This window comes from Anopheles ziemanni, chromosome X (genome assembly GCF_943734765.1).
Source record: "Anopheles ziemanni chromosome X, idAnoZiCoDA_A2_x.2, whole genome shotgun sequence".
NCBI lineage: Eukaryota > Metazoa > Arthropoda > Insecta > Diptera > Culicidae > Anopheles > Anopheles ziemanni.
The window spans coordinates 14781162-14808089 of record NC_080707.1 but is presented as its reverse complement, the minus strand read 5'-3'; the positions used below and the strand labels follow the sequence as shown (position 1 = coordinate 14808089).

At 45.2% G+C, this 26928-nt stretch overlaps 1 protein-coding gene across 1 annotated transcript in view; it reads right to left on the bottom strand.

The window, feature by feature from the left end:
• LOC131291137 (netrin-1-like) overlaps positions 1-13914 on the bottom strand; it is an 83508-nt gene extending 69594 nt beyond the window's left edge. The window contains exon 1 of the mRNA XM_058320329.1: positions 12576-13914. Coding sequence (XP_058176312.1) covers positions 12576-13914 — 1339 coding nt within the window. The remainder of the gene's footprint in view (positions 1-12575) is intronic.
• Positions 13915-26928: the final 13014 nt, after the last annotated feature.

Here is a 26928-nt window from a genome sequence, read left to right as displayed (position 1 = left end):
TACAAATTGTCATGACACCGTATATCTATCTCAAATATCAATACAAGCAAAGGGAAACTAAAGGTTGGGTTCCTTCATTCGTAGATTATTGATGTAGAAGCAAACCAAACATCCTCGTCGAAACACAAAACGCTCTCAGCCGAGGACAGAATGTAAACACTGGAGCAGTATGCATAATGCAGTCCGAAGTAGCGTATGCTCTTTAATTATTTATGAAAGGTGTACGAGCTCTATTTGACATCTATAGCGTTTCGCAAAACGTCAAAGTTGACAGCGCTGAAGAAAAGGTTTGAAGTCCTGAAGTCCAGGGATGTTTATGGCAATTGAAATGCGGAAAAGAGAAGTCTTGATCATCCTTGAGGTGTTTTTCTTTGTTATGAGAAATTTCCATTTCAGGATGTGCGTTTTGCCTATCCTTTCTCTACTTCTTAGTATTGTGTTTTCAACAGGTTTCAAGTGTTTTTAAGATGTTTTCACGATTTAATAAAAGTTTAGTAAAGACTGATTTAAATAATCTATCAAATCAATTCTAGGGAAGAAAGGAACTGCTGGAATTAATGTTTACCCTTAGGCTTTTCAACGTTTGGACATCTGTGAAAGTCACCCACACAAACGTGTGCTCTTGGTCTCGAAAAGCGTTCTTCATAAACTGACGAAATGCTGCCGTAAGTTAACATCCTTCACCGTCAACCGTGCCTCCGAGCCGCCCGGTGGTGGCACCGTCTGTCGGTCTCGCTTTTCTAATTCGCCCGGAAAGAAGCGGAAAATCGGGGAAAGCAAACTACGCCGTCCCCTCGACGTGAAATAGACGCTTGCGAATGGGAAAAGTCACGAAATGCTCGAGCCAAAACAAACCGGGAAATTAGATTACGGATAAAACTATCCCTAACTAACTCGCGCCCGGACTCGTGCTCGACCTGCCTCTGTGTGTGTTTGCTGATGAACCCTTTTCCTTTGGTTTGGTTGTGTTTTGTTTTGTTTGCCGAAGCCCATTCAAACCTGCGTTGCGCGCGGTGCGAGGAAATGATTGGCGAAAATCCTGGCGCACCGGCGGGGTTTTCTGTTTGCTTTTCATTAGTATCCGGTTATCGTCCCGGTTCACTCACGCACACACGCACACACATACACGCACACACGTGCAGCAACCTGCATTGCGGCCAGCTTGTTTTCCCTCGGCTGTGTGCGAAGGGTTTTCCTTTCGGTGTGTGCGGCGTCCATGTTTCACTTTAGTCGTGTCAAACTGTTGCAGATTCCGTTCCACATACCAGCCTTCCCTTCGCGGGAGTTTTCTTTTGCCCGGGGTTTTCACTCGGGGTTTTCCATAGATTTATTTTAGTCGAGTCGAAAAAAGAGGTTTCCTTCTTTACTTGTCTTATTTGTATCCCTGATCGTATTGCTTTTCCTCTTCCCTGTTCATTATTACAATCGATCGACGAGAAAAACTGAACGGAGTGCAGCCCCTTCCGAAGCACTTTTCCCGAAGCTAGCTGTCACTTTTTTCGTGTAAAATTTTCCTTTTTTTTAATGTGCCTTTTGTTTTTCTACGAAGCTTTTCACCTAATGCATGCATAATGCGCGAGCCAAGGTAATCATTCATCTGCCGGCTGGTCTAGACGTATGGTTGCGAGTCGTGGAAAACCTTGCCTTCCTGTTTTTTTTTGTTTTCTTCTAGCTACTCAGACAAAGACAAAGAGGGTTGGGAAAAGCTTTGCGCTGACTTTATAATCACCTTATGATTGAGATGGATTTACTGACCGAAAGTGTTGGCTCCTGTCGCCTTTTTGTTTTTCTTTTGTACGCGCCTTTTTTAATAAAAAATTTCCTGTTAAATGGATTTTTTTTTCACACAACACTTTCGCGGTGCTCGGAAAAACCGAGAAAAACCTTCGAGCCCGATTTATATCAAGTGAAGTTGAGTTTTTGCTTTTGGGTGTTTGGTGTTTTGATCCACCCAAGACAGCTCTCCGAGTGAATGGGGGGGGGTGTGATTTTCTTCAACCCGCTTCGCTTTTCCATGGACGATTGATTTTCATTTTTTTTTCTGCGTGCCCTTTTTCCTCATTCCGGAAATAAAAAATAAAAACTCGAGTGATTGATGGTAGCAGATGGAGTGTTGTGCCCTCCCCGGGGGTTGGGGAAAAAGAAGGGAGTCCGGCACGAACGCAAAACTTCATCTGACCGATCGGCATTTTCCACCCGTCCCGAGAGAAAGGATTTTTCCGGGGAAAAAAACCGCCTCCAGAGCGTCCAGATACCGGAGTAATTGAAAATAACAGCACCCACTCGAAACATCCGTCGGTACAAAACCTTCTTCCGAGATGGAAATGATTTCCCGAGCTGGGGAAAAATCGTGCCCACCACCCCCGCCCAGCCCTCAGTTATGTGTCCATCATGAAGTCATAAATTCCTAATGGTTATTAAAATTCATCGACATACCAGCATCGGCAAGCTTTCCCGCGGGTCGCGGGGTGGGTGCGTGGGGGGCGAGCGTGGCAAGTATCATCTCTCCTACTCTCTTTCCGGAAGGTTTTCCACCTTCCAGCGCAAAACCCGGAACCAATGCGGAAGTGGACGAGCCCGCCCGCCCGGAGGCGAAATGATGGATGAAGTAAGGCAGAAAGAATGCATTAAATGGCAGATTCCACCGGTTGGGAGGGGGAGGGGAAAAGGTGGGAGGGTTTGGTTGTAACAGTTTACGCTGATGTTGATGTCAAGCGACGGAGGAAAAACCGTTCCTGCAGCTACGTTTTCCTTGGGACGCTCGGACACAAACAGACTTGAGCGCAACCGATTGCCTTTTCATTTTCCCTATTTTTCCCTCCGACAGAAGATTTTCCATCCAATCCCTACCCCACCGCACCGGAGAAATCCCAACCAAATAAGAAAAAAAAAACCCTTCGTGTTCCCTTCGCACGATCTTGTTTTTCCATTCCCATTCCTTCGTCTTCTTTAAATAAATTTAATCAAAACACCCCACAAACGCACACGCATCGCTTTAGCTTTAATTTGATTCCCATCCGTTCACCGTTTTCCCATTACTTTTTTCCCTTTTTTGCTCACTTCCGGAAATGTGGAAAAAGCGGCAAATTTTCCCGGAAAGGGGCCGCGTGTGCATCTGACGCGGGGAAAGCAATTCCTTTACGCATACAAACGCGCAACCGCTCGCCCTTCCTCCCGGAGGCGGTTTGTGCAACCCTCCTCCAATGCCCCGTTTCCCGCCTCCCACGCACACCCAATTTCCCGGCAGGTCCTTTTCCATTCCCGCCGCGAAGAAATATGATTTGAATGATGAAGTGAGATTTATCTGCGAAAATGCCGGGGAAAAACCTTGAGTTCCTTTTCCGCATGCCTTCGAGCAAGAGTCGGCGTTTGTGTGTATGTGTGTGTATGCAGAAGGTTGTTTGTGGCTGTGTGCGAATATGCCCCCCCCCCTCCCCCCCCCCCCCCCCCATTCGCTCAACGGCTGCTCTGCGTTCATTGTTTCCCGACTTTGTTTTTTATTTGCTTTCCCCTTCCCTTGGCAGTTGGAAAAATTAACCTTACGGTTGTTGTTGTTGTTGTTGTTGTGACCGTTTCCATAAAATGAAATCGAGGCAGCCCAGGCTCAGGTGAACGGAACCGGTACCGAATGATCCTTGATTTGCAACGCTCACGCCGGGTTTTTGATAGGCATTAAAATAAAGCATCGGGGAAAGTTATAGTACCGGAATTAGGTGACCTGATCCCTCGTAAAAGTGACGAGATCCCTCACCGAACTGTTCATATATCCCTGTCTCTGTATATGTTAAAATATCACTCCCTTTCTCTCTCCCCTTCGGTGCGTCGTCTTTCAAATACCAAAGCGACACTTCAGCAAATCCCATCTCAATTATTTCTCGTGCGCCGGAAATCGTACGACCCGAACTCCTGAACTTTAGATTTGAGGCGGTACTTTGGGAATGCACAGAACTAGGCAGGTCAGTCTCGGTTCTCGTAGACAGTAGAGTACCCGGCACTATATTACGTTCGCATGCAACCAAACGTGCCAACTCCCGGGAAGTCTCACGGATATACCAGTATTTAGTACTTTATTTAGTATTTACTCGTTTTCTTCAATACTCTTCCTCACCTTCCCAGTGGCAAATGTTTGGGAAGAACGTCGTGCCTGGGTTTTTCTTAATTTTTAATGAACGACTTTCACCCCACAACGACGCCTCAGCAAAAAGGCTGGAGGTGTTCGTCTTTATCCACGGGGGGATATTGGACTTCACTCATCATCGTAAAACCGGGCTTGTGGAACGAAAAGGGTCCTTTATATAGGTCCTTGGAAGTCCGAATGGGTTCGATGGTTTTACCCTCGGCTCGAAGCGAAGCGTGTTCCGGGGCGCGTGCATAAAACATTCCTAATGTCCAGAACCCCGGTTCGTGTGTGTGTGTGTGTGTGTGTGTATGTTGGGTCGACACACCGGGTGTCGGTCGGGGCCCTGGCTCGCATTCCGGAGCACACGCACTCGGGCCGTGAAACCGGGCCACCCGAAAGCAACCGCACCAGGCTGCCGCTGGAAAACTGGTTTTTGGGAAACCGATCAACATCCCCCCACCCCGCGCCCACACATACGCACACAAAAATGCACACGGGATGTATGGATACACAATCCACTTAAAAAAAGGTGCGGAGGAGGGCGACCGGGGATCGCGACGGGCTGCTAATGGATGCTTGTTCCTGTCGTGTTTCCATTGCCCGGAACGCTTTACGTGCCATTGTTGCGCGCCACCACATTATCACTTTCATCTGGCGCGCTCCGTGTCACAAACACACACACACACACGCCTCTGGTCCGATGACAACCGATTTCGACGTAGCCCGATTCCGGATAACCAAACATGCGTTGAGTTCTAGCTCTTAATGATACCTCTTTAGGTACAAAAAGAATATATTTGTGGGAATGTTGGGTTCACTTACTCCTAAAGCTATATCGGATGTTGGGGAGCTGCTCAGGAGATTGCATTCGAACTCACGACGTGAACTATATCTAACGTCACGCATTTTTTTTTAGAGAAACCTCTGGTAGCTCATCATACTGCGACTATAGAACGTAGGGTAATCGGGGCCCTCCAGACATATTTGTTTTATAAGAGCTTGTAATCCATTCAACTTGTTTGCAGCATTGTCATACAGTTGTCAAACTTTTATGTTTGTCAATAAGAATAAATTCAAAAAAGTGTTCTGTTACTTTTCCCAACTCGGATTCATATCTGATAACGAATGTTAGTTGATTCATATGGGAAACACAGGTGACAAATGTCAAAAAGTGCTGTAGTTTGAAGCCGTTTTGATTTGCTTCATTATTTACGATCGGAGTTCGATTTCCATTTTTTTCTACATACTCCCCATCAGTTTGAGCTGTTAGGTAATTCACGTTTCCTTATCGGCTATTTGCATGTTGTTTTATATGTAACTTCAAAAACTCGTCATATTCACCGAAGTAATCCAAACAAGTACAAATAAGTTGTAACTATTTGAATCTTTCTGTTCATCACAGCCTCCAAATCCTGAACCCGGGCCGACAAAATAATTTTCTGTTGGTAATCGCATTTTTCAAACTTTTCTCCGATAATTCTATTCTTTTCTTCTTTTTCAATCGCATTAAAATCTATTATTTTGTTAATAGTGGATATTTTATTAGAAGGGCAATTATTTTAGTTATTATTAAATCCAACGAAGAAAATACATTGTATGGATATAACAATACATACTTTGGCAAGTGAATCGGAAATGTAAAAGGAAAGATTAGACCGAAACAATGCAAAAGAAAACATATTCTATCAAGTTTTTAAAGGCCAATAAAACAATATCAAAGTAAACCGAAAATCTAACTAGAACAAACATATTTATTCTCGCTCGCCAAAAGTGAAAAATATAAGTGACAGATAATTTAAGTGGTTTCTTAGGTTTTCAACCCGGGCCCCTCTCGCGCTCGAGATTTCCTCAGGACCTCATGCTTGATGATGAATTTAGTTTATTTTGTTTGGAAATTTCGATTCTCTTCCATTCGCAAAATTGTTGGTTTGGTTTGTGGTTTCCTTTGGCAGCGAATCCGTCCGCTTAACTGTTTCTTAAAACAACATACACACACCAAACTAAGACGATGAGGTGTGGTGGTGAGGAGGGGAGGAGGGGGGGGGGGGGGGGGAACACAACAACGTATCGTGTCGATGATCGCGGGGTTTGCCGAGGCGAAATGAATCGAAATGAATCATTTTCATCTAACATGTATTTTGAATTAGTTTGATCGATTGTAATCCGACACCGTTGCGGGTGGGGAGGTGGTAAGGTAGCTCCAGCCTCCTAATGTGTTAGTGGGGAGGGAGGTTACGGCGTTTGCTCCCTTCCTCCGCCTCCCGATAGGTAGGCCAACTCCGTGACGCCTTCCGCATGTTTGCGCGATCTCGATTTTGAATTTGGAGGCGAAAGGAATAGATAGTAAGAAGAGGGAGAAAGGAGGAGGGGGGAGATCCATTTTCATGTGGAGGCAAAGATGCGGGCAGCAACAGGATCTCGATCTGGAAATCTTAAAACAATTACCCGCTTACAAACCCCGACGGTGAAGGCTGCGCTACATGCTGTCAATCAGCGAGATATTGGTCGCGCACGCCTTTTCCATGCATTTTCCTCCCCACCTGTGGAGCTGGTGGTAGAAGGACGGGGGTCGTGAATCATGTAACCTTCCAGCGAAGGCCTTCACTACACATCGCCGTCGGATCGAAAACGGTTCCGAAGGGAGAGAGAAATCAAAACCGGGCGAATAAACGCAAGTGCAACGGAGCGCATCCTGATCGGGAAGTAACTTTCCTTTTTTCCCTGCTGGAAAATGGCTTTGAAGTGGCAACAAGTACCAATTAAAATCATCGGTACCTTTATCGCCCGAGCGCATCACCGTTTGGAAGATCGTGCCAAAGTTGTATTTGCTCCCGTCGTTCTTCACAAACGCTTCTTCAAAGCTTTATTTACTTCCTTTCATCTTTGTTTAATCCAATTTGAGTCAAAATGCGACAAATTGTGCGTGTTTAAATATTGAATCTTGGATTTTACTTTCTCCATTTTTTGAATCCTTTTTCCAGTTTTGGAGAAAAGAAAAATCTAAAATTTAAGGGCTAAAAACAGGTTTTAGAACCTTTCCTTGAACCGTTTTGTTTTGACATTGCACAATCGAACCAACCATCTTTGTATGTTTATAACTCTTGCAATTTTGATCCTATTTTTATGAAAAAGTCTGTTTTGGAAAGATATTTTATGTGTCTTTAAAGGAAAAGGCTTTTGATTCTATCTAAATATTATACAAAACGTACTGTTGTACGAGTACACAGGTTGAAGTAGTCAACCCGTAATAGGCAAAGACTAAAAACAGAAACCTAAAAATAAATCTAAAACTTCAAATCAAATTCAGAAATAAGAAGACTCTCAAACTGAAAGAGATTCTTAAAACGAATTACTGGATTCTGACTCCACTCTTGGGTGGTGCCCATTTCTTTCGATAATAGTAACACTGTCTTCGGAGAGATGCCTTGTCTCACTAGGAGATATCGTGATAATAATAAACTAGCCATGACAAGCTTTATTTTACCTTTTAGAAATCGTGTTTTACTATTTTAGTATTTTTGTAAGATACAAGAAAATAAAGTAAATCATTTGATAAATAATAATAAATTACTCAATCGAACACAACGTATGAATGAAATGTGAAATGTACTTAATAGCTAGTCACCATAGCATATAGCGTCTTCTTGTGAGATTGGCTGGATTTACTCTTTCTTTTCTTGGATCTTACTCTTTTGGCCGGGATTACTCTTTCAAGTATAAATTTCACACAAAACAATTGTAAAATACAGTTCGCAAACATATGAAACAATTGATATAAAAAAAACTTATCCCGGTTTTACTTAAAAGCGTCCATTGTGTGTTGGTCGCATACGAATTTCTGCTGTACATCAAAACAATAACCAGCGGAAAATTCACCGAAGGGAAAACCAATTTGCCAACTCCATCGAATTGAACTTCTACTACTAGTACTACTTCAAAATGGCACCCAAAAAAAAATCAACCTTTGTATATAATTGCTTCTAAACTGCTCCGTTTTCCGACTTTTCGATTATAGGTTTTTCATTGGCGAATACTTGGGGGGGCTTGTGGTTCCGATCCAATGACATATCCTTTTCCTTTCTCTCGAGCGCGGGTGTGGGATCATTTATTTACATCGTTGCGTGCGTCGCTCTCCATCGCCGTCACAATCAATCTTGTTCTTTCGCCGGACTGGTTTTTGCTCTCGCCATTTTTGTTTTTTTTTTCGTCCTCGCCGATGTTGAATAATGGAAACCGACCGGTCGTCCGGTATCGAAGTATGGAAAACCCCCGCGTCCCCAAGAACCCTCCACTCGTGCTAGGGTGCTCTAATCTACCTCGCAACAGTGTGCGGGAGGTTTTAGATGTTTTTTCTTTCCACGCCCCATCCTCCTCTTTACTGCTGTTTAACTTGCTTATGAGAATCTTCTGATGAAGGTTAGGAGAAAACGAAAAGTTGGCGACATAACGGGATGGAAAGGAAGGGAAACACAACAAAAAAAAAAGTTGTTGCGAATGCGAGGATCCAACTTTTCTATCCAATTGAGAGTTGGCGATAGTCCCTTCTTCGGTAAGTAAGGCTCAGCCGCTCAGGAAGGAAAGTAGAACCAAAGAACGGTTGGTAAGGGAGCGCTCATACATTCACTGGTTCCTTTTCCTTGGTTCCGTGCCCGTCGATCCACTCCAAGGAGTTAGCTTACAGTTGACATTCGCAAACCCCCTCTTCTGGCGGTCTACTTTCTTTGGTCGTTCAGCGACATGTTTGATACTCTTGCCAAAAAAATAATTTCGCCCTCCTTTTAAATATTTTAATCTATCGGAATTGAAATCGACAACTGGTTGTCTGGAGCAGCCGATTAGGTCTAATGGCATTGGTAAACAAGGGTGCCATAAAGACTCGCCCGTTATCAACCAAAACCGATCGAAACAGGCATATTTTAGCACGAACCTTCATTGCCTGCTCCACTCCGTATACTAATGAGATGAATGTGGTTTTAAAGGACTTGCGATGAATTCCAAAATGTTGGTTAACGGAAGGATGGAGCTGATAGGTGTTCAGCAGTTACAGACACGCAATTTTATCTTCAGAGCAGGTTTTGTTGTCTCTAATGCACCAAGTTTTGAACTAGCTCTTCAGTCTCTGTCTCTAACTTGACAAAAACATTAAAATAAAAATGGTAATTGTGTGTTTTCCTAGGTAATTACACCGCAACAACAAATTACATTGATTTATTTGTGCTTTAAAACTAACTTTTGCCAATTTATAATAGTATAATTTTTTAAACGATTATTGAAGTATATTTTTGTTTACGCATCAGTGTAGTCGGGGATATAAACTTATTTTCATAGGTGCTAAACGCCATGTGTTTGGTTTGTTAACAGTCGCTGTCGTGTATTTTTCAAATTATGTGTCAGTACTTTTGAACTTGATAACAAAGCTGGTTCACTTAGTTCTTCTAGGTAGCTTCATGAAACAGTTTTAAGTACAAACAATAGTCTTCATATTTACGTTCATTCGTAATAACAACATTTTTAAGTTGGTAAAATAAAATCAGGAGTCGAGGCCAGATGAACATGAAGCTGATGAGTTAGAGACAAACTCAGTTGCGTAAGGGGCAAAAGTTGGTGAGCGATTTCAATCACTGGTAAGGGGCAAAGATAGGTGGCAACAAACTATATTTCAAGTCTGTGTTGTGCAAGAAGCATTTCGTAACATTCTACTGTAAAGGAGTGATTTTTTTGACAAGAGGCCATAACTTAGGAAGCAGAGCTGAAAGCGTTACATGACTGCGTAATACATTTATCAACTTTGAAAATTGCTTACGAAAGTTTTGTAGGTGGCGTTGCCTGTGTTATACTGCATTGGATACTTCCAGCTAAATCGGGATAAAAGGAATCAGTTGTGAGACAAACGCAAACGAAACAATGCCCAAATCTGAGCCAGTGAGGTGCCAATCTTCCAAATTCCCGGTACACACTCGCTATCCTGATACTGCAAGACGTCTTAAGTTTCAAAGGCACGGTCGAAGAAACACGTTTCCGCGTTGAAACTAGCTCATCCTGGAGGCTCTCGGGTTTGCTAGTTCTTCTGGGTTTATAAGGAGGGTTTGTTGGCAGCTCTTTACCAAATCCGGCGAGCGTCGAAACCTTGACCCTCCTGGTTGTTTTGCACTGTGCAGGGGGAAAGGTACTTTTTGGAAACAGGTTCGCCCGTCGGTGACTCGCTACTCCTGCCGCCACGGTGAATCTCAGCGACTCTTGACGGTTGTCGGTGCAACTGAAGCGAATAATTAAAAAACTTCCCTTCCCGGTCCGTTGCCACGCATCCTTCTTGCGTCCCAGAAGGGGGTGGGATATAGATATTGAACCTGCCAGTGACAGCGAAGGGGGATTGATACGCTATTGAATGCGACTGGATGTCGTGGTACGTTATCGCCCCAACCGTTGGAACGCGCCACATGAAGAGGGTGCCAGATGGGGTTGTGGAGGGTACTGCAAGTTAATCAATTACACTCGAATAGACCGGAATCGAGGGACCCGTGACACTTCCCGAAGGACGCGTGTAGGTCAAACCGGCCACGCTTTGGCGCACAGGCGTTTCGTTTCGCAGCTCGGACAGCCCGCAGGAGTCGGGAGTGACCGCCAACACAAATCAACCGCTCAACTACCGCTTGTTTTTCGCTACATCACGAGTCGCGCACACGGCACGACCTGGCAGCGCTATCTGCCAGGAACATGATCTCCGGGGCGTACAGGGTGACAACGACTGCTCGTGCTAGTACACTACTCTGGGCTTTACCTGCCCGTAGTTTCTTTTTTTTGCTTTATCGCCGCTAGTGGTGACTGATTTATAACAAATTTGCCAGCTGATAGCCGACGCTGGTTGATTTATCGTCGCGTGTGCAAAAGCCGAATGGTAGATTAACGCTACGCTTTGGCTTTTATTCGTGTTTTGTTTTGTGCGGTTCGAGTAAGCACCGTAGCCTAATGGCTAGCGACATGCCTTGGCATTATAATCGTGCATGTAGCAAAAAAGTTTTCAAATGCCCCTCCTGACTGTGGATCCTTAACGATTATTGAATGTTCAAAGATTAATGAATCATGATTGCAAAGATTCGTGAATCAGCAAAGATTCGGGTGGAAGAGTCCAATTTCTACGATTTGCAGAATTTTACTACGACTTAGAAATTAGAGGCAGGAAGTAGTAGATGAGAATAGCAACTCTTTTGAAAGATTTGATTCAGACGGAACAATCATCACGATGGTTTGAATCGTTGAATAACTCTTTTGCGTTTAAAACCGAGATAAAGGATTCATTAGTTACCCTCGGTGATTTGAATCCTTACCGGAATTGGGATTCCAAATGGATGAATGAGTGAATAGAAGAGTTGCTAATGGCTGCACCATTCCGAATCCCAAGAGTGAGTATATAATACAAGTCGCTATAGACATTTAACTAAACTGGAATTATAATCACTACCAGATTTAGAAGCGTCTTGAACATTGTTTTTCTCATGTTTATTCACTCTTTCAATTACTCTCATGGGATTCGAGTCTGGAGATTTTAATCCCTGAATGGGATTTGGACCCCTAATTGGGGTCCAATTCCGGATTCAAATCTCTGTGGCTACTAGTAACTCTTTTACTCACTCTTAAGTTCCAAATCCTTGCATCGGATTCGATTCCATCCTAGGGATTCGAATCATTGTGGCGACTAGCAACTCTTTAACTAGCTTATTCAATCTTTTGATATTGAAATCTCTGTTAAGGATACAAATCCAGTTGCTAAAACTCTCCGTGAGGAATTAATGCAATCAACAGTAGTATTCTACTGACTCATGTGCAGGGAGATGATAAGCGAAACTGAAAAACTGGAACAAATTTCTTAGTTGTGAAGCTTCGTAGGAGATTCTTCTAGTTCAGGAGTCGCTCCCTGACGAATCTTCAGTTTTGATTATTTCATACGTTTGCAAGCTTGTTTCAGTTTTGTGAACTGGAACCTATTTCAGAACCATTCTTAACATCTTTATAAGCACCCAGCTGTCCCAATGAACTGGACAAATGTAACCCCTCGTTAATTCGAGGGGTTTTGGCTTTTGACCAATACGGAGTAGGTTCCCAACTCCGGTACAACCATCCAGTGCGAGGACGAGCGCACAAATGGTTGTTTCCCAGTTTGTGGCCCTTTTGCCTACCGTAATTCCGCACACGGCTCTACACCCTCGTCGTAGCGGAAGGACAATTAAATTCACCCCGAAGACAAATGCGTGCGTTTGTCGGGGCCTTAATCCTCTTTGAGGCAGCTTGTGCGAGCGGCAAACAACCGTAACCCGGGCATCGTCCAACGGTACGAGGTAACAGATTGTTCCAATTTTTTCCCATTTCCCATACCTCCGCCCCATTGCCCTCGGTGTGTGAGTGTGTGTGTGTGTAGTGGCTGGGTGATTAGTCCTGCCGGGGTTTTGGGTCGCCTTACCTTTGCACTCGTTGGAATCGCGAGCGTTCGCGCGACCCCAGGGCCGATCGAAGTGGAACGGCTTGCAGCGCTCGCAGTCCCGGCCGGCCGTGTTGTGCTTGCAGTCGCAGCTCAGCTCGCCCTCCTTGCCGGTCGGCAGGCAGCGGGACGCGTGCCCATTGCACTTGCATCGCCCGCCGACCGCAAAGTCCGACACGGCGTAGTGGTGGAAGAGGCGCGACAGCGAACCGGCCCGGAGTTGCCCACCGGTGGACGGTTGCAGCTGCGCCGGTTTGATGGACGCGGTGGTCACCGGAGTGGTTGTGGTTGGTTGTTGTTGGGTGGTGCTCAGGAAGCTGCTGCTGCTGCTGCTGCTGCTGCTGAAGAAGTCCTCCAGCAGGTAGTCGGAGGTGGTGGAACTTGCCTCGGGGAAGAAAGGTGTTTCTGGCAGCAGGAGGTCGCGCGGCTGCCGGCGGAACGACGGTGGTACCTGGGGTGATCCGTTCTGTCGGAACCACGACTCCTCGGAGGAGTCGTCCGGGGGCATCTGGTGCCGGTGGAACACGACCCGCACATCGGTGGCCGTCACCCAGTCCTGCAGGACGGGCGAGGAGTCGAAATCTGGCGCGGACGGGCGACCCTCGAGCGTGCTGAACGCGATCCGGGACACACCGGAACCGCCCGGTTCGACTCCACCGTGCCGGTGGGCATCGGTACAGCGTGCCTCCTGCTCGTTGGCGCGCGTGATCGTCGCCCGGTTCGGCCGACCGTACACCCGCCGACACTGGGAGCTGTAGAACTGGAACGGCTGCCAGGACTTGCCGAAGTCCGCACTCTTATAGATGGCGATCGAGTCCGGCTTGGTGGCGCCCGGGCAGAACGTTAGGCTGACGTACGTCAGCTCGTACTTCTTGCCGAGCGACAGCGTCAGCGTCACGTTATCCGGTGGATCGTTGATGGACGTGGCTGATCGGAGCGGCTCCGAGCGCCAGCAGGTGACGTTGTTCGAGTTGTTCACGTCGGTCAGCGCGACCGGTGGGTAGCGTTTGCGCGCCGATCCCATATCGCACTGAAGGCAGCGGGGACGCGGCTGCCCGGAGGCAATATCGCACAGCCTCTCCGGGCCCCGCTGGCCGCAGGTGGATGACGCCACGATCGGCATGCCGAAGGCGGCGTTCACAAAGTCCGGCAGACAACGCCGCGGACGATCCTCGTCGTAGCAGGGGTCGTAGGACGCGTGCTTGGAGAAGACACCCCCGTCGAGCGTGCCATCGAGGGCGCCCGGACTGACTGGCGTGACGCTGAGGACGCTCAGCAGGGACACCAGCAGGGACGCCACCGACACACCGACACCGTACATCTCACACCGGGCACTGCACGCTTAGTTCCTCGCTATCCAAAATTCTCCAATTTTATTGGATATCGCTACTTTTGAAATTCTGAACCTCTCTCTACTTCGTACTTATTATTCTTATGCGTCCTCTTCTCGAAAGATCTCACACCCGGTGGATCTCGGGAAGCTGTGACAGATCCGGAAGCGTACGATCGTGCTTCCTGCTCTCCTGACGATCGCACAAACTACGCACACATCAAACCGATTGATCCGCAAGGGATCTCCCGAAGTTCTCTCCTTATCCGCGTGGTTTCCACAATTCCTCACTTCAAGACACACAAACACACCGAACACCGTACCAAAAGACGGGAAGATGCGAAATCTCCGATCCCGCGAAGGATCAGCGACAAAGGAAGGTGCCGCGAGAGCTGGTGAAAAAAGCGGACGAACGCGTGTACCGGCTGCCGACTGACTGACTTCGAGCTGCTTTTCGGCGAGCACGCGTTCCCATGAACCCACGTACAACGACCGTGGCGGGTATTTCGGGGAACTCCGACGACGATGACGACCGCTGGACGGAGGACCGCCAAAAGGACACTCGCGAGGAAGAACGTGAGGCGAAGCGGTAGGAGGAATCGCAGGATCGGAGTTTCCTGCGTCGGAGTCGTCGCGTTTTCCAACCAGACGGCTCGTGGTTGTCGAGAGAAATTTGCCATCCTCACTCTCGGGTGGCAATGGAGGTGGAGGAAGAGGAAGAGGAGGTGGATGGCCCAATGAGTGTTGCTACCATATAGCATCCAAGTACTGAGGATTTTTTATGTTAGGTTTTCGCGTGAGAGAACCCAACAGGACAACAACAAAAGCCGGAAAGGACAACATGGCGACATGGCGTTTGCTTCGGGATTTTTCGGCATCAAACACTCTCCCAACTCGATCGGGTTGCGGGAGAGCGACGCCGTAAGCCCCGAAGGAGCGCTCGCTCGTCCTTGCTAGGATGAAGGCGAATTTCGTAGATGAGCAATTTTCCCTTTCTCATCGTCCAGCATCTGCAGCATCCGGGTTGGGGAAGGGGCGCGCACCGTTTGTTGCCAACTCACTTCCCCTTTTTTGTTTCCTCAACCATTCGTCCTGGCATCGGAACTCACCGTGGTTTTGTTTCTTTTGCACTCACTTTTCGCTCCCTCTCCCTTTTCATCTGAACTTCTTTTCCGCTAGCTCCCTTTCGCTTCGGTTTATTCTAGTTCAAGGTTTTTTCTCACCACTCACTCTCTCTGTATTGGGTTCCCTCTCTCGAGTTACAACTCTCGCAGACTTCCAGGCGTCTCAGGTGCAGCCGAGCGTAGGTGGCAGATGCTGGCTGAGTGCCAGCATCCGCGCGCACGATGTTCGTCTGAGTTCCACCGGCGGGTACACTGTTAAATGTTTCCGTTCGTAAGATGAACCGAACGACCGTCCGTTTGGGTCGTTCGAGAACTCTGCCTGTCTCAATGATGCAAATGTTCGAGATAATTTTATTACCCGTATCCCGATTAGAACTGTTGCATCGCATCAGTCCCTCTCGCCCCCGGTGTTTCCAAATCACTCCACCGATAAATTAACCGAACAATTAGTTCCATATGCTAGCGCGCTGTTAAACCGACTGCTGGACCTCCTGCCGGGTATTATGTCTTCAGCGGGGGAGGATGATTGGAAGAGCATTTGTCGGCAATCATACGCCTGATTCGACGCACGCCGGCCTTTGTTTTTCCCCATTTCCCATTATTCGGGAACTAATTGTTTGCAAATGGCTTCTTGGTTTGGCACACACCGGAATGTCCTTTTTCTGGCAGGCTGGTTACATTCAACCGTACGAACTTTATGTCAGATATGTTTACACCTCTGCCACCTTTTGTATTTTGTTGTCATCTTTTTGTGTTCGGCACTCATTTCCCATTATTGCAATAACGATCAAACAGCACAATTCGGAGCAAAACGGTTTAACGTTAATTTTCATACATCCTACATATCGCGTAATTGTATTCGATTTGTATCATTTGATGCCTCTTCACGGTGGGACACACGGTGGACATTGTAGAAAAAATCGATGTTTTTGTAGATAGTCAATTAAAAGTAGCTTTAGTACCAATTCTCTACATTGCTCTATATTCTAGCTATGGTACGTTAAAATAGAAAAGAAAAAGAAAGAATTTCAATTTTATCAAAATGTTTTATCGAATTTTTATTAACGTATGAAAAGTTAAATGAAAAATTCGACTAAATTGATTTAAAACGCATTCGAATTTTTCATATCATTTTTCATGGGAGCATGTTGAAAAGATGTACTTAAAGTATGTAAAATGTTCTCATGTGAACAGGTACAAACATTGAAATAGTATGTTTCTGTTGGAAAATTAAAGAAAAACAATCAAAAAAGGTTTTCAAACTTTCGTAACGAATAAAAAGGAATCTCAAAACGTCCCTGGGGTAATTCAAAGTAGGAAAACATCTGTAAATAACAAGTTTGGGACACAGCCTTTCAAAAAAGGATGTAGTATTGCATGACCCAAAGCTATGGTACGTATCCATTAGATAGAAAAAAGGTGCTAAAAACAATTTAATGCTATAAGAGACATAGGTTTTCCAAATTTCACATTAAACTGTTTGATTACGTCATCTTTCTGCATATATTTTCTAGTACTAAGCCTTTTTCATACATTACAACGATAGCACTATCTGAATTTATGATGGAAAAATTTACTATTATCATGTGTATTAATCAGTTTTGGTTAAAAACAATCTAAATCGATGAGAAATAAATAAAAAATGGGAAATGTCCGCTTGATTGCTCTACCTCATCCCACTGTAGAACTGATTTCTCGTTCTCCCTCCCTCCCCCTCTCCACCTACCAAGATTTATATGAAAATAGCAATTTCACTATCGACTCGGAACACCGATTGAAATCTGACATTTCGTTTCGATTTGCGAGCGTGCGTTGTGTTTAATTATAATTTAATTCCCGGCTCATCGGCCCGACTTTTCCCTTGGAGTTCATTTAAAATTAAAAAAAAAAGATAGAAAAGAAAACACCAAAGGTGAGTGACACGGAAGTGACGTGTTCTTAATTGAATTTTATCGATTTTCGGTTGCCACCGAAACGCCGAGCGCCATTTTTAGTACCTGTAAGTTCGGCGTTGGCGTGTTTCTTGCTGGTCAGGGCTTGAACATTCCAGCTCGCCGGACGGTTTATTCAGCTCCGGAGAAACGACCGGATATCGGGAAAGCCATTACCATATCCGCCACCGTCTCGCGCGCAGGCGAAGGTGGTAAAGTAAACACTGTTCCCGGTTTCGCAGGTACTACTCTTTTAATTTTATTCTCCCAAGGTGCTGCTGGTTAAGTGTTAACAAAATCTTTGAACCCCTTTCAAGTGCGTGGCGCGTTCCAGAACTCTTCAGAGGTGGACACGCCGCTTCGCACACACCCCGGGCTTGCCGGGTTCAGACTGGTTCAGGTCGCGCGAAGAAGGCGCGCACATATTGCGCGTTCGACACAGCCCTGACAGCTTGCACAAAGATTTATGGACCGTGGTGCCGTCACTTCAGCACCGTCTTCACCACCCCGGCCCGATCGGTGTTGGCACGACGTGACGAAGGTGTTCAAACTGTCAGTCATATCAGTCATCCTCGTCGCTGTCATCGTCACGGTGTGACTATCAATGTCCGAGCGAAGGAGGAGCGGCGACCGGCGGGTACATCGATCAGATGCAAAGTCCTCACTCCCTTCGCTCCCAAGCCCTGCACCCTTCGGGTCACTTGAGTGCAGCACCACTTGACGCCTTTTTTTCGCCCGGTTCTTGGACTCCTGGAAAGATACCTGCCTGGCTACACCCGGGACAAGATGAAGATGTGCCCGGTGTACTACTCTCGATCAGAACTCTCAGATCGTAGATTTGCGCGTCAGCCAGCCTCGCCCCCGGATGGCTGTGCCCCCGGCCGGGGCGTTGATTAATACCCTTTCGGGCGGGCTGAAGAAATATGCAAATATTTGTTGTTGCCGGGAGACGGTCGCCGCAGTCACCCGCTGCTGATGATGGTCTTTATGTTTGATAATGAAGATGACGATGATGACAGTGCGCTGCAAACAGAGTGTCTGGCGTACGCCACCCAATCGAACCTTCCCTGCTTTCTCCAAGGGAACCAACCGAAGGTACCATTGGCAGAGACGAACGGGAAAACACGTCACACTCTCCCGGTGACATTCCATTCCGGGCGCTCCAGATCGAAATGTCACCGGCCGGTTTTCGTGCCGTAGCCTGGATGTACCGGGACTCCCCCCCCCTTCCCGGCGTGCGGGTTTGACGGTGGAATGTTAAACGTCATGCAAAACCGTTGCACCGTGTCGCACGATCGGGATCTCGATAGCTGGCAGCGAGTGTCTACAGGGACGGGGTTGTAACGATTTCGTTTGTTTCCGTAAGATAAAGAAACCCAGCTGCCCTGAAGCCCGATTCTTATGGCGTTCGATGCACAGTAATGGCGAGTATGTTTGAATCCGGGGACCTGTCTATCCTTCAGAGGGAGCTGAAAGTTCTGAAAGACCCTGTGATACTGTGCAAAAGAGTTTTTGGGGAGACTAAATGTCCGTTGCTACATTTAGAGCAAAATATTAACGACTTATAGAGAGTGATTAGGACTACAGAGATCTTGGATCATCTCCAGAATAAACGTCACGTAGTCATATTTAAGAAAAAATGACATGTTTTGTCTTATTTTATGATGGCTATGTTCCTGCTGATATCTTCTGAACTGCCGTCATATGAAGCGGTCCTGAAGATCTAACAGTTGACTGCGCAATAGTTTTAGGTTTTAGGTTCTGTAAGTGTGATGGTGTAATCTATTTTATATTTTAGCTTTTTATATAAGTTATTGAAGATTATGAAGTTGTGTGCACACCAAACACTCAACCAAAACTGGACCGTCACTTCTGAAACTTACACACATAAAGTTTAAGCACTGCAGATGTTGTTGAAGGTCATCTTAATTTTAGATTTGAAACTCAGTTTTACTTACACGCAAAAACAAAAAAAAAACAAACATGAAAGTTCTCTACAGCGCTTAACAAGAACATCACAAAGTTGCACAGAATCTTTAATTGTGTTGCACAAATGAAAGGTTATCTACAACTTTCGGTTAGTTTTACGTAGAACAAGAATTTGTCGTAGCATTTTGGGTATTTTCATAAATATGAACGTAAATTTAGAATAAAACATACTGTTACTATTAAATTAAAACGTAACTCTCAAGTTAAGTGTTAAAAACAAAACTCTTTTCTCAGCTTCTTCTTCACCGAGGATCGCGAACTGTTTCTTATATAAAAATGATGATCAAAGGTTCGATTGTTAATTCTTTGATAGTTCACAAAAAATTCATTAAAATGATATGAGAATTCGTTTAAAATTGGATTGATTGGATTGTCTGTCGATCGTATTTCAACGAAATATGTTGTTACAAACTAAGGTTTACAAATTTCAAAACTTCAGATGCAGTGCAAGCATAATTACTGAGTGTACGCAATATAAAGCCTCGGTATCATAGAATAATAAATGTAGAGTAATGATTTCCAGTGTAATAAAACAAATTAATGTAGAATACAACAATTAAGTGATATTTTATGATAAAAAAAAAATTTGTAAGTATAAATGAAAAATAATGGTTAAAAGTAAAACTTTGAAATACTTTATCTTTTAGCTATGTAGTAAGCTGCACACTGATTTGAAAAAAATGAATGAACTCTATTTAAAAGTGGTTAGAAATCACATTGAGATATGTTTTGGCCTGCTGCATTAATAACTTTTCCTCATCCTTCTGGTTTTAATCTTCAAATAGAAATTAAGTTGATTAAGTTGAGCAGTTGATTTGTTCAGTGCGACGCATGACTCCCATTATTTTAGGTTATGTGGCCTTACCTCTATATTTCCGTCACCCAATAAATTGGCGATGGTCAGCAAGTAGCTGTTGAATAAATCAAAGTCACAGTGATCGGGAACGGGAATGCAAATGAGGATCTTATGCCGTGTCACTTGCAACATTGTAGCTGCTAGCTTAGAGTGTTTACAAAGAGGTTGAGTACCACATGTCCTACATATTAGCCTCTTATGAAACTAAAAGTTAAATAAGAATGTTTAATCACACTCTGTGGTACAGCAAACGATCGAATGCAGCCCTTTCGTCCATTGGTTTCGTCGATTTGCTCAACACTCTCCCCCTCTCCGAGGTGCTTCCGCCGAAACGCCGTGGGAGGTGGTGGCGAAAATTGGTAGCAATTATTTTCCGTGGGCGCAAAACCTACTGCGTTAGGTAGGTTGTACGCTCTTCCAGCCGGCCGGGAGTCCCTTCCGGGATGGAAGCTGGCCCCAATGGCGTAATGGGACAATAATTATTGCTGACTGGCATCCCTTTTAATGATGATTGTATCTCCGTTTCTCGCACACACCGTTTTACTAATGTGCGACGAAGATCCGCTTCTGGCGTGATGATGGCGATTCTTTTTCCGCGCGCCGTTTCCCGTACACTTGTTTCTTTTTCAACTTTGATTCGCTCTGTGTAGGAGGAGGAGGAGGAGGAGAGGGGAAGGGGGGGGGGGCTGGTAAGGGATGGTGATCTTCATCGGGCAGCATCTTGAAGCCACGCAACCGAAAAATGACGTGAAGAAAGGTGCCATCCAAGGGTCGACGAGACTCTCCGACCGGGTTGAAGCTCTTGGTCTTCAGACAGTCATCTGGTCTGATGCCTTGATGCAAAATGTGAAAAATTACGCTTCGAGAGCTCACATGCGCACACACAGACACACACACACACACTTTGGTTTCGAGGAGAATTTATAATGCGAAGAGAAAAGAAGCAAAATTGCAATACATCCTCCTCCCCGACAATCTGTCGAAGCCAAAAGGTGATGAGGTTTCCGATTGGGTTTGGCGTGCGCGGGTACGGGGGCGGCAAGGTGTTGAATGTAATGGAAGCGAAAGTTATGACACCGATGGTGGTGGGCCGATGGTAGGTGGCTGGGCTGAGACTGGGAAGTAATTACACATATCGTTACTATATTTAATTAAATTATGAATAATTTATATTGGTTTTACAATCATCCCTTTCTATTCTCGCCCCAGCGTTGGGAAAGTCGGATGCCAGTTCACACAAGCACACACACACACCCAAACATGGGAGTAATCTGGTGCCGACTTTCCGCAAAGCCATAAACACTGCAACACACACACACAGGCACACTACGGCACATTGGCATCGTTTGGTCGTTTCCAAAAGATCGAACGATTCGAGAGATGCAAACGATACGGACGGGCGAGGAGGGCGGGGCGGGCTTTCCCGAAACCGGAAAACCGCAAGCCGAGCCGACGAGGAACCGGCTCGTGAATAATGAGCGAGCGACCCATTTCCATAATGCAAACCGACCATCCCTTGTACCGCTTTCCCGCCTTCCCTCGCTTATTAATTTTGGGAGAAGTAGGAAACTTTGGCCGTGGAAAGCTTCCTTCCGGCGGCACCAGCGGACAACAAACCCGGCCCAAAAAGGCCCGGCCGGCCTTTCAACAAGCTGTCACCGGCTCGGGTCCTCAGAGAGGGCGTCGGTTCGTGGTGGATTTGTTGCGAGGATCAATCGTTCGGAAGCAACAACTATGCGCATCCTCGCTTTGTACCCATTTTGGTAGAATTTACAGCTATGTTCAACGGGGTGATAACTGTGATATATTTATCTCATAATAAGTTTGCGTAACTAGTCGACTATCGTATTGCTGAAGTTCTGGACTCGATCTGTACCGGACTTATGGATCTCGAGAAGGTTCTGGACTCAAGTTCTATTTCTCTAGCCAGAAAAGCCATGTCAGTAGCTAAATAGCTGATCATCTAAGAGATTTGTATACTTTTTCTTGATATGGGATACTCCTCTTGCCCAAAACAGGTATTTCGCAATTCCTGCTTTCAGAATTCAACGTCTAGCGTATCTCTGAAGTTCTGGACTCGAACTGCATTTGTCTAGCAAGTTTGCTCGATTTCTATTTCGCTTTCAAGCATTTCAAGCAATTTGGATTTGGCGGAATCGTCTGGCTCTCTTTCATAACGACATCAATCTTTCAGGTCCTGGCTGGCCTCTAAGGGATGTTAAAACTCGGAAGAACCAGGTTTAAATGTAGGATTCTACCATCCGCTTCCGGGGCTTTCATAGCGGTTATGTTCTCTAATCGGCGTTCGCACATTTTGGACCCTTCGATAGGAGGAATCTCACAAGATCTGGAATTGCGGAAGAAATATACTGAACGAGTGGTAGGTTGTACCTTGCTTACATAGTTGGCAGCTTCAAAGGATTCCATTAAATCCATCTCTCAAGAATTGTAGTTCTTGGGGATCCACGAGTGTTGTCTGCAGAGTTTGGAGTTTCCAATGGAGTCGTCAAAGCGGCATGTTGCAATCACCGGGACCTGCTTAGAACTTCGGTAGATGAGCGGTGTTGTGAATGGCCGTATCGGCAGACTCCCAGAGGGCCGATGCAAGGAAGTCGCACATAGGCGAGTGTGGAAAACATACTCCGGCATATCGGAGAGCCCGCTATGCCCGCCGGTGCGAAAAGGAGAACAAGTGTGGCAGGTGGAAAAGATAGATAGAAAGAGAGAGATAATGAGAGGGCGAGTGAGAGGAAACTGGGTGGGGTAGCGGGGGGCGGTGAGGAAGTTTAACATATTCCAGGAACGTGACTGAGTCGTGGCCACCTTTGCATGCCGTCGTACCTTTGTTCGAAATTCTTCGAAACCTCATGAAATATGCACCCGGTCGCTCGCACCCCACCTATCCTATCCTTCTATTTGCCCGGCACACACACACACACACACATGCATGCCAGCCGGGGCTCGAAACTCCCATTCGGTTGCAAACAATTTTCCCTTTGGGGGATTGAAGGAAAGATCGTTCTGCTAAATCTTAAAGAGCTTTCATCTTTCGGGAAACTTCGCCATGCCTTTTGTTGTTTGGGCGGTCGGGCAGAGGGGATGATTAAAGATATGCCGAGGGGAGGGGGGGAGGGCACAAGATGAAGCCCGAGACGATCCGTTCCTGGTCAGTCCGCCGCCCGGCTATTGCATCCCCCTCCCCGCTTCAAGCGAACTTCCAAACAGAGTATAAGAAATCCCGAATGCAAACGCACGACAACAGCGCCGACGACAATCATGCAACATATTTTTCATATTTTTTCTCACCTCCTACCCACCCCTTGAGGACGGTATCTCTCCTCCCCCCCCTAAGCCAGTCTGGCACGTCCCCGGTTTGAGGTCCGACATGCGATTGTAATTTTCAATTGTATTGCTACATTAAGTCAACCTTTTCTGCAGATTCCGTGCAGCAGCGTTCCGGGTTGCACCCTTGTCCTTCCCGACCCTACCGACCGCCTTCCCATGCATAATTCCATTGCATAAAAGAGGTACCCTTGGCCCCTCCAACGTCGAGTCCTTTTTATGTGTTCCTCATTCATATCGATTCCGACTTCGACGTTCGAATTCCGCGTTCGCGGCTTCGTCTGCTTCGGTCTTTTATCGTTCTGTTTGTTTTTACGATATATTCCGGTACTCTCCTGGGCTCGCCGTCTCACGCGACGATCGTCGTCGCAGCCTCGCGATCCGGACGACGTGCCAGTGCTTCCCTTTTTTTGCGCTTCAGCAAGTCAGCCAGCTTTTTGTGCCCTTCTTCTGTGTCTCCTCCCCTCGTTGTGCTTCTTTTTGACTGATTTCGATCGATTTCGATCGGTGCGCGAGATCTCCCTCCGAGAAGCGGAGCGGAGTGGGTTCAAAAACACGAGAACAACAGCAGCCTTTCGCGTTGGATGGAGGAGAACAACGCAACCGAACAAACAGATAAACTGCAGCCAATCTAGAAACAGGAAGCGAGATTCATCTAACAAACCAATCCTGACCAGACACACGGTTCCGGCTAATAAGGGTCGCGCCGCTGTCGAAAACCGTTTCGTCAACAGCTAATTCTCGAAGACAAGCGACGTTAAAACAGCGTGGCGCGAATTTCTTGCAACACTATTCAGGCTCATGCGTTTTGGTTAGTAAAGAAAAGTTAAAAGAAATGTAGACAATTACCATTACAAAAAAATAGAATATGTTCAATAAAGTGCCTTAAACACCATATGTTAATTTCACGTCTCTGAACTAAGATTCAACAGAGAAAAAAGGACAAAGCTACAATTTCTTCACAAAAGTTTATAACAACAGATAAAATAAAATATTGCAATCATGCAGACGTTCGTCAAGTGCCTCTATATATTATCGATAGTATATTGACCAGAAATACAGTAGGAAGCACATTTAACTAGATTTTTTCACTTAACCTGCTTGTGTTGAACTTGTCATGTCTCGATAAGTAGCTCTTATTAGTTAAATCATTAAAATCAACAGAGGTTTGTAAGGTTCGGATAACTTTTGAGGGGGTATATTACCTCACATTACCTTATCAATTTCATAATCTTTCTGCCTATCGATAATGTGTTTTAGATTAAGTTGAAAGAATGCTACTGATAATTATTGCCTTGTGCTTGGTGAGCAGTTTTTTTTAAAAGCAGTTATTCTACTTCAATATGATATTTTTTTGATAGTTTTGGCTATATTGTTTTTAGGTTAGGTAAGTGCTGGCTATATGCATTTCTAAAGAACTAGTAATAGACTATTCAGAGCAAAGATTGATATTTTTAGATTCTACAGCTGTTTATGTTGGCTCATTTGCCCTACTTTCCAATAATCCCACATTCAATGTTGTATGTGTATATTAAGATCATAAAAGAAACTTCTAATAAATATTTCAATAACAAACAAACATTTAAAAAACGATAGAATGATAATACAATACTATGATGTCGTCAAGTAAGTAAGCTGATCATTGCATTTTATTGTTTATTTATTGATTATTTCGCTTTGCAACTGGTTTTGTTTCACATTTCTCACTTTTTGCCTAATCCTGTATATCCTTTCCGCTACGATAAATACTTTCTCTTCTTTTATTAAAAACTTATTTCCCATCATATGAAGTTTAAATCAGTTTTGTTTAAATCAATTTCAAACGTGAAGCTTGTAAATTTCTCTTCGATGGCCCTTTTTGATTTGTTATCAATTCGGAACGTTTTTTTGTCGAGAATGGCATTAATAAGCATTTTGTTCGGTATTTGTAATTTCCACCTTTGCTAGTGGGTTCTGATCCTTATCCACCTGTCAACCTATATCACTTTGAAAGCATGTATGATGTAGAAATCATGTACTACAGTTTGTTAATCTTGAGTAGGATAAAAGCTAGTAAACTCGTTCCCAGTTCAGTTTATCTGTTTACGTTGTAAAAACACCTCCCCTGATGCATAGGGTGAGTTGACTACGGACTTGTGGAAGGTGCAGGTGTGGGTGTGTGGGTGGTGGTTAGTGGATGGTGAGGTCGCGGGGGTAGGGGGAGTGTGTTAACACGTCGAAGACATTTGTTAAATTATGCGAATCTATCTGTTTTCTGATTCTAATCACCTTTCCTTCGGAACCCTGGCCTGCTACCTGTCCCTCCGCACTCCGCCCACTCCCTCTGGTTGCCACCCACCCTCTTGTTGCCATGACAGAAATATTAATCACCCCGGTGCCACGATATGATCTAATACACCCGCACCTTAAGCGCGCCGCTGACTAATGGCCCCGGGGGCGGGTTTTTTTTACCCTCCCCTCTTCTCTTGTCAGCCGCCAAAGCGACCATTTTGTCACCTGGCACCCGCGCAACACCCTTTCAGCCCTGGTTGGCCACTTTATCGTATCGCTTTGATGGGTTTTGCGAGCCGAACTGATAGTCGTCCGTTTTGGCGGGCGAAGGCTGGTTTGACTTCCTCAAAGGTGCCGGAAAAGGAGAAGAGGAGGAGGGGGAGGAGATGTGCAGAGGTTTCTTTCTGAATCTTCGAAACCATCCGCCATTCGGTGGTTCGTATTTGTTGTATCCTTCGTATTTGTTTTTGCTAGGATATCGATTAATACCGGCCTTCCTTGTATGCATTAAAAAATCATGGCATCCTCCACACTTCCTTCTTCCTCCCCCTCCCCATCTGTCATCCAGCCTCCTTCAGGTGACACCTGAGACAATGAGCTCGTTGATTAGCGTTTGGCAAGCCTTTTGCAGCCCTCGTCAAAGCGCCCGGCGATGATTAACAATGCAAATGTTGTCCGTCGGTTTGCGATTGGAAGAATGCTGCGCAAATGAGTGCACCAAGAAGGCGCACGTTGGACGGATTTTTGAGGAAGAGGAAGGGGGGGGCGCTAGCAAGTGTGTATATACCGGTCGGCCTCATCTCATCTACATTCCACCATAACGCAGGGGGGTGGCTGTTTTTTAAAGTGTTCAAACTAATGTACTTTGTTTTTTACCCGCGACGCGTTGAAATGAGTTATCGGAGTTTTATGAAAATGTTTGCCACAGTCGACCTTTATCCACTTCCTCATGCTTACACCTCGTTGCCGGAGGCTCCCATCAGATTCGAGCTCCTATTTAATGGCTTGATGAAGTTTTAGTTTTACACTGATGTTTTAGTTAAATATAAGATAAATATGTCTTCTCTTATTTCATTTCATTTCATTTCATTTCATTTTATGTTATTTTATTTACAATGTTTGCCACGCGGGCTATACAAAGTTTCTTAAAACTATAGGTAAACTTATCGTAAACTATCGTGTATTGACAGTTAATTATATTGTATGTTATTTTATTTAGTGAACGCTTCAACACATATTCACTAGACGTAGAAGCGAATTTTTACTCCTTCCAACACCTGCTTTGCGATGCGGCTTTGACTAAATCTTTTCAACTTGTTACTACGATTGTAGTAACTTTTATCAAATATAGACCGATATGTTATTCCTAATTTTAAGTTTTCATATTCTTTTGATACAAGGATAAAGTCATCAATCATATTTATGGTGGGTTGTGTTTAAGTGAAAGGCAATTAGAGACATTTATTATTGTTTATTTTTATTCTGTTAATGT